We start from the raw sequence: 8,639 nt of genomic DNA, 5'->3' as shown, positions 1-8,639 counted from the left end.
GTATGGTGATTTTGGACTTAGGAGCGTGTCCGAAAAATTATTTTGAGGTACGTAGTGTAATTTGGCTTAAAATGCCGAAAGTTGAATTTTTGGTAAGTTTGACCGGGGGTTGACTTTTTGATATCAGAGTTGGAATCCGATTTTGGAAATTTGAATAGCTTCGTTATGTCATTTATAACTTGTGTGCAAAATTTAAAGTCATTCCGGATTGTTTTTGATATTTTTCGGCACAAGATATAGAATTTGAAAGTTCAAAGTTTATTAGGCTTGAACTGAGGTGTGATTCGGGGTTTTAGCATTATTTGATGTGATTTGAGGCCTCGAGTACGTACGTGTTATGTTATGGAATGTGTTGGTATATTTGGTTGAAGGTCCCGAGGGGCTTGGATGTATTTCTAGATCATTGGTTGAGAGATTTATAAAGTTAAAAAAATTTGGGAGTTTGGCCATGGTCAATATCGGGTCAAGGCGACCTCTTTTATGTGTTTTGAGTGCGCGAGCAGATCCGTAGGAAGGTTTATAATTGAAATTCATATATGATTTGTGACTGGGAGGTTCCGGATGAGTTTTGAGCGAGTTCGGGCATTTCGGTACTCTAATATTGTTGTGGCACCTTCGGGGACGCGGACCGCATATTTTTGGACGCTGAGGCGAAGGAGGAACACGGACCGCGCATTTTGGGGCACTGAGGCATTTGGAATTTCGCGGACCGCAGCAGATTTTCGCGGACCGTGACAAAATTTCGTGGATCGCGATGGGAAGTTCTGCATATCCGCTAGTCCGACATCGAAAGCCTATATCTTTTGATCTACAAGGAATTTTGAGATGATTCAAAAACAAAAGTTGTAGCCCTTTGTGTCTAGTTTCCAGAAAGGTAAAGAAGTCATCATTTGGATGGGGTCATGCAATTAGCGTTTCGTTGTGGCGGTACTTATTAATCTAGCGGGGCAGTTCTTTTATTTGAGTCATTTTCCATGACTGGGTACATTTGAATTGTTACGTATTAGTACACGGATAGCACGGGTTGTGGCTCTGATGTTATATTGGTGCGACATGCCTATGGAACAATTGTGTTTAGTAATATAAGGTCACTTGACCTAGAATGGGTAGTGTCAGGTTTGATTTCGGTATATTCGGGGGTATAATATTGAAAGTCGGCTCAGAAAGCGATTATGGTTCTAGTTGGGGCAAGAGAGCTCTGTGACTTGTTAATCTGGTAAGTGATCATGAAATTTCGCGTGTTTCTTTTATTATCAACAGTGTATGAAGGGTTTGGGATGAGGTTTGGTTCGATAGGGGTTTAATACTAGTATTTGGTTGGTTTTGGAGTAGTCATTGTGGTCAGGAATAGTGCTATGAGCATGCGAGTTGTGTAATATGTTAGGTGATTATGTCTGTGGTTATGGTTATGGCTTGTTACAGCTTGTTCAAACTCATACGGTGGGTAAATGTAAGATTCGTGCCTTAAAAGAAATTCTAAACGTTGGAAATTAAATTTCAAGGTTTATGGGCTAAAGTTAAATCAATGATATCAGTTGTATTGTGTTGTCAAGCTTATATGGAATAGGGTGACGTGGGTTCACCCCCGGGTACGTATGTGGTAAGCTGGAACAGTGATTTGGTGGCTTGGAAACAACTCTTGGCACGTTCGAGGACGAACGTATGTTTACGTGGGGGAGAATATAATGATCCGGCCGATCCTTTTGAGTATTACAAACTCGTTTCCTCATTTACTGCTCAAATTGTACTTTACAGTTGTTGTGTGAATTGTCGGGGTAATTGGTTCGGGTCCGGTGAGGTTTTGGAATGAATTGGAACACTTAGTTCCAAGGTTTAAAGCTTAAGTTAAAATAGTGACCGAATGTCGACTTATGTGTAAACGACCTCGGAATGGAGTTTTGATAATTCCAATAGCTCTGTATGGTGCTTTTGGACTTAGGAGCGTGTCTGAAAAATTATTTGGAGGTACGTAGTGAAATTTGGCTTGAAATGCCGAAAGTTAAATTTTTGGGAAGTTTGACCGGGGGTTGACTTTTTTATATCGGGGTCGGAATCCGATTCTGGAAATTTGAATAGCTTCGTTATGTCATTTATGAAATGTGTGCAAAATTTGAAGTCATTCCGGATTGATTTGATATATTTCGGTACAAGATATAGAATTTAAAATTTCAAAGTTTATTAGGCTTGAATTGAGGTGTGATTCGTGGTTTTAGCGTTATTTGATGTGATTTGAGGCCTCGAGTAGGTCCGTGTTATGTTATGGAACGTGTTGGTATATTTGGTTGAAGGTCCCGAGGGGTTTGGGTGTATTTTTGGATCATTGGTTGAAAGATTTATAAAGTTAAGAAATTTGAGAGTTTGGCCATGGTCAATATCGGGTCAAGGAGACCTCTTTTCAATGTTTTGAGTGCGCGAGCAGGCCCGTAGCGTGTTTTATGATTGAAATTCATATATGGTTTGTATCCGGGAGGTTCCGGATGAGTTTCGGGATGAGTTTTGAGCGAGTCCGGGCATTTCGGCACTCTAATATTGTTCTAGCACTTTCGGGAACGCGGACCGCGCATTTTTGGACACTGAGGCGAAGGAGGAACGCGGACCGCGCATTTTTGGGGCATTGAGGCGCTTGGAATTTCGCGGACCGCAGCAAATTTTCGCGGACCGCGATTGGAAGTTCTGCGGATCCGCTAGTCCGACTTCGAAAGCCTATATCTTTTGATCTACAAGGAATTTTGAGATGATTCAAAAACGAAAGTTGTAGCCCTTCATGTCTAGTTTCCAGAAAGGTAAAGAAGTCATCATTTGGACATCTGTAGAGAAAGTTATGACCAAAATACTAAACCCTGGCAGTGCAGCCCCAAGAATTGGCGCGACCGCGGGACCCGGGGCGCAGCCGCGCTTGGAATTTCGCGGACCGCGCATGGTGAGTTCAGAGAATGGGTTATATAATCGAGGTTTAGGTTATTATTTCATTTTTAGACCTTGGGAGCTCGGTTGGAGGCGATTTTTCGTGGATTTTTCAAGAAATTTATCGAGGTAAGTGATTCTAACTCAGATTTGGTTAACATACATTAATATATCATTGTTTTCATCATGTAATCATTATTTTGAGGTGGAAATTTAGGAAAAATTGTAGAAACTTCATAAAATGAATTTTCGAGATTTGAACACCGATTCGGAGTCGGATTTGAGTGAAATTAGTATGGTTGAACTCATAATTGGATGGGTTGTCGGATTTTGTAAGTTTCGTCGGATTCCGAGACCTGGGCCCTATGGGTGATTTTTGGGGCGTAATTTCGGATTTTTGTGAAAATATTAGTATTTTGATATGGAATTAATTTCTATAAATTTTGTGGGCTGAATCAAACTAATTGTGACTAGATTCGAGCCGTTTGGAAGTTGATACGCGCATAGTGGAATTGTTGGAGCATTGCTTAGCTTGCTCGACATTGGACTTGTTCGCGGTAAGTAACTCTTCTAATCTTGGAGCTGAGGGTATGAACCCCGAATATATGTATTATGTGGAATTTTTGGGAGGTGACGCACATGCTAGGTAACGGGCGTATGGGCGTGCACTATAGAAACTGTGACGTAATTGTTTGCGTGAAATTTTGTAGTCAATTAATCTTGGCATTTTCTATGTAGTTTTGTGTGTTGAAGAAATTAAGCTGAGAATCATATTAAAAATCATGTTGAGGCTATGTGCCAGTATTATTGGGACCCACATAGGTCATATTGCTGTGAATTATTGTGTTAAATTGAAAATTCACACTCAGTCATATTCATTTCATTGCATATCATATCTCAGTCTCTGTTGTTATTTATTGATACATCATATCATCATTTTTGGGCTATTTTTCATGACATTGTGAGCCCGAGAGACTGGAGAGATTGGTGACTGAGTGAGGTCGCGGGCATGATTGTGATGATGAGTGTGGATCGGGGCTGCCCGCATGCAGCATACTTTATTATTATAGCACGTGAGTTGTCAGTGCAGATTATAGCGCTTGGGCTGAATGAGCCCCTCCGGAGTCTGTACACACCCCCAGTGAACGCAGGTACCTACTGAGTGCGAGTGCCGATTGTCGAGTGCTGAGTGACCGGAAGGCATGAGTGATTGTGAGGTATGCCCGAGTGGCAAGAGTGATTGTTAGGTATGCCCGAGTGGCACGAGTGACTGTGAGGTTTGCCCGAGGGGCTGTATATGAGTGATGTTCTGCCCGAGGGGCTGTTTATGATTTTATCACTGAGTTGCATCGCATTGGCATGCACACATGACATACAGGCATAGAGATGTATTTTTCTCATGTTGTACAACATCACATCATTCATGATTTCTCACATATTTTTACAGATGGGCATAGTGATGCATTTGTTTTACACGGGTTATCCGGAAGGAAAATGAAACATCTTATTTATTATTGAAAAAATTTTGGGAGAAATTTATTGTTTTCAAACTATTTATATTTTTGGCAACTTCGGCAAACGATTTGGGTTTTCACTGATGTATTAGAAAGAAAGAACTATTATTTTTGAAATCATGATTTGGCTGAGTATTTTATCCCTGAGTTACTTCTGGTATTATTTGATTTTATGTTATTATGGACTGTTGTGGACTATTGGTTATGGACCCGCCCTTGATAGAAACTCGTCACTACTTTCAACCTACGGCTAGGTTTGTTACTTACTCAATACATGGGGTTGGTTGTACTGATACTACACTTGTGCACATAGCGTGCAGATGTTGGCTGTTGTTTCTGTGCTCGATGGTTGCGGGACTTGAAGATGTACCTACGTTCCTATTGTAGCTGCCTCTTGTTCAGGGTAGTCTTAGATTTATAAAAGCTCTGTTTGTGTATTATTCAAATAGACTATGTATTTATTTCATTTCTGATTTATATACTCTATTCTTAAAAGCTCATGATTTGCACTACAAATTCTTGAGGATTGAATAAGATTAAGATCTTTATTCACTAAAATTACTTTAATAATTATTATTGGAATTGGATAATTGAAAGTGGGCTTACCTAGGGGGTTGGGTTAGGTGTCATCACGACTAATAGGATTTTCGAGAACAGGACATAGTTTAGGTAGGAAAATTGACAAAAATTGTATAATTTAGACTGGTTTGAGGGGTATAACAAGTTTCTACTGCACGGAGTACTATTGATCGCAAGTTCTTAATTGTCCCTGGGTCTGCAAGGAAAAGGAAGCAAGCAGAATGAAAACTATCTAGCCACCTTAAAATGGTGAATTTATATGAACATCTAACTAACCGGCAAAATCTCAAAATCAAAAAATTACATATTTATATTTTAAGCTCAATTTGATAAAGAGTTATTTCACACCGCTACCGTATATATCACATGTCCTTAAACACAAAAAGGGAGTCTAACAATGAACTAACAGAAGCATAGTTCAATGGATCAACAAAATCAGTACGAAAATAAATGTTTCCTAGAGGGGCAAGTACTAGTTAACAAAACATGATAGAACAGCGTTTTGGGCAGTAGAATTACTGACATCATAAGGCATAGATTTTACGACTTATCTAAGACCTTAATTATCAAGACCAGTAATACTTTCTAAAGAAATAAAGAGTTCGTCCATAAAAACATCATTTGCTGTCCTCCAAAATTTGCAGCTGTCAAAATCTATAAAAGATAGCACGACTCAGCAAGTTTCAAAGTGAGATAAAAACACAAAGGGGGGCAGAATTAGCAGTAGATATATAGCTGCAAAACCCATATCTTGGTCTATGATAATGTATAAATCAAACATAGGCAAAGAACAAGCAAAATTTTGAGATCGTCACAACAAAACTCAACTTAAACAATGTGAGGCTCTAAAGACTATCACCATATTCGATCACATACTTCAGAAGGATGAAACGAGTCTACGCTCCAGGAACCTCGGGTTCTGCCTCTGCTACTGTCTCATCAGCTGGCCGATCCAACTTCACGCCAACATCTTCTGAATAATCACCATGAACCTACAAGAGTAAATCGAAATTAATAACAAAATAGCTTCTGGTATACAATAATGAATTCCATAGTAAACTATGGATGCGTCCTGTTTAAATCAATACGACAAAGAACAGACACATAACATACCTCCATCAGCTTGCCAATATCAAACTTAGGGGCCTTGAGAATCTTGACTTTTCGAATATAAACATTTTGCAAGGGGAAGATGCTTGAAGTTGCTTTCTCAATCTCTCTGCCAATTGATTCAGGGATGAATTTGGCAACCAACTCCTTCAGGTCACATGAACTTGCTTGGTTCCTCATGATCTCAACCATCTTCCTACGGATCTAAAACAACATTAAAGATATGGTTGTGAGAACTTGCGAGATATGATGACGACCATAAGCATGTATGTGCATAAGACAACACCAAGTTGAAAATACTACCAACCTGACGGATCTGGCTGCTTTGAGCATAACAGGTACGTTTCTGCTGGTTTGGGCGTTTCTTTGTAAAAGCAATGCAGAACATCCTCAGGGTATAGCTGTCTGTTGTCTTGACATCCACATGGGCCTCAATCAGAGTCTGCCATTTGCGAACCAGTGACCTCAGCTTGTCTGTTGTGAAATCCATTCCCTGTAATTACTTTGAATTTAGAACTCAATCTACAGCAGCAAATGCAAACATATGATTGTCTAAAAGAATCATCCTACCCAGAAGTTTGTGAGGACATTCTTTCCTTGTACATCCTCTGCTCTCAACCTGATCTTCCTGAAAGCCTGATCCTCGTCCTTTTGAAGATCAGCCAGACTTACTTCAAATACTCTATGCTTTAGGCCCTCTGAAGCAATCTGAGGGGAAAATAAGGACATAATTATTCTATTGAAATTGCAATTACAACTGTGTTTTCATAGTATATAAAAGATGAAAAATCAAAGTTCAATCTTTTTTTAGCACAGCACAGTAAATAGACCCAAGAAAAGCAGGTAGATCAAATAATAACATGAAGCAGAATAAAGTTAGTAGAAAACAATGCTCTAGATATGTAATCATCCACACAGACAGGAAAAGAAAAGAAAAGAAAAGAAAACAGACAGCCGCAACAAAAATGGTTCCCCCACCGTTTTAAAGATAAAAGTCATAGAATCTTATTGAATTGTTGCTTAATTGCAAGATAAATGTACGTCTCTATGAGAAGTTATAGGAGAAATCAACCCTATCCGACTAGCAACATTGATTTTAATTTCCAAATCACCAATTACTAGTAAAGTTCAGGATGCATTGACACAACAGAATTTTCCAACCAAATTTCTCATAACACATCCACATATTTATTAGTGTGAATACTGTCACAACATGACGCCCTCGATTTGAGTATTTAGGTATAATTTAACAAACAGCCAAACACTAACTACCAATAACCAACAGTTCTCTCCTACACCAAGTCAAACAAACATTTCTTCACTATAATGTCATTTAAGTATAACTTTAATCAATTAGTCATCCTTGTAATTTAGAACTAAAGACATAACCGAAACGCACTTAAAACAAATGATATATCAAAATCAATAAGCGCTAGAAAGAAATGTAAAGGACAAAACATAGCACAGACAAAAAGGGAGAGGGGGATAGAGACCTTGGTACCCTGAGTCCTAGTAACGAGGGTTTTGCCAACATTCTTGATATCAAAAACTGATGGTGCCTTAATATCATACCAATCCTTCTTTGCGTACGGATCCGCCCTGCAGTCCAACAATCACACACACACACACACCCAACATAAGTATTACCCACATTACACATAACACAACAAACGGACCAATGAATAAGGTGTTAATGCTACTTACGCCTTCTTCTTTCCTCCCTTCTTTCCCTTGGAAATCCTCTTGTTCTTGCTGTACAATGGAATAACAAAATAGCATTAGAATTAAACAGAAAAAAAATGAATCAGAAATATGATATGAGCGTTAAAGAGAAATACCCGACAGCCATTTTGGGAAGGGAAGGTTAGAACTGCGTTGGGGGAATTGGGGAAGGGGATGATGAGGCGATGGTTAAGAGGAGCTGCGGATGAGAAACCCTAGTTTCAGTAAGCAGCGCTGGAGTGTCATGAGCTTAATTATATATAACCTGCGATGACAACGTCTGCCACCTGTTTTGGGTTTAATTACGATAATACCTTAGATCCCGGCATCTTTTTTTTTTTCTTTTCGAGGATAATTATTTTTACAATTATTAGCACAAATAGCCCATTTAGTTATAGGATTATATTCAAAAATAATCAGATTTACAAGTGGTAATTGAAATATAGCCACAATTTCAAATGTAATTGAAATTTAGCTATTTTTCATGTAATGATAAATCTGAACGAAAATGTTGTTCAAAATCAAAAAATATTCCAGCCAAATATACTGGAGTTCGAATTTTTTACATGTGAACTTCCAGGATAATATACTGGAGCTCCAGCATAATATACTGGAGCTCCAGCATAATATATTGGTCCAGCATAATATGCTAGAAGTTCATACACATGCGCTCCAATCTCCAATATATTATGCTGGAACTTTCCGTGTGCTGGAGTTCCAGCATAATATGCTGAAAGTTCATACACAAGTGCACCAATCTCAAGTATATTATGCTGGAACTTTTCGTGTTGCGGCAAAATAGTGGCTATT

At 38.8% G+C, this 8,639-nt stretch overlaps 1 protein-coding gene across 2 annotated transcripts; it reads right to left on the bottom strand.

Annotated features, from left to right (window-relative positions):
- Positions 1 to 5,288: 5,288 nt before the first annotated feature.
- LOC107809802 (small ribosomal subunit protein eS1-like) lies at positions 5,289 to 8,101 on the bottom strand. 2 transcript variants are annotated; one of them, XM_075251846.1, is made up of 8 exons: positions 7,946 to 8,101; positions 7,812 to 7,859; positions 7,601 to 7,706; positions 6,678 to 6,815; positions 6,415 to 6,600; positions 6,111 to 6,311; positions 5,874 to 5,989; positions 5,289 to 5,651 (listed from the first exon to the last, which is right to left on the bottom strand). In XM_075251846.1, exons 1-7 carry the CDS (start codon positions 7,954 to 7,956, stop codon positions 5,894 to 5,896), a joined length of 786 nt encoding a protein of 261 aa, XP_075107947.1. In that variant the 5' UTR covers positions 7,957 to 8,101; the 3' UTR covers positions 5,289 to 5,651; positions 5,874 to 5,893. The 2 variants fall into 2 exon arrangements, with proteins under 2 accessions (XP_075107947.1, XP_016489978.1); XM_016634492.2 differs by lacking the exon at positions 5,289 to 5,651 and having other exon boundaries at positions 5,708 to 5,989.
- Positions 8,102 to 8,639: the final 538 nt, after the last annotated feature.

Source organism: Nicotiana tabacum, chromosome 4, assembly GCF_000715075.1.
Source record: "Nicotiana tabacum cultivar K326 chromosome 4, ASM71507v2, whole genome shotgun sequence".
In the NCBI taxonomy this organism is placed as follows: domain Eukaryota; kingdom Viridiplantae; phylum Streptophyta; class Magnoliopsida; order Solanales; family Solanaceae; genus Nicotiana; species Nicotiana tabacum.
Note: the sequence above shows the minus strand (reverse complement) of the source record. Positions and strands in the feature narration are given on the sequence as shown.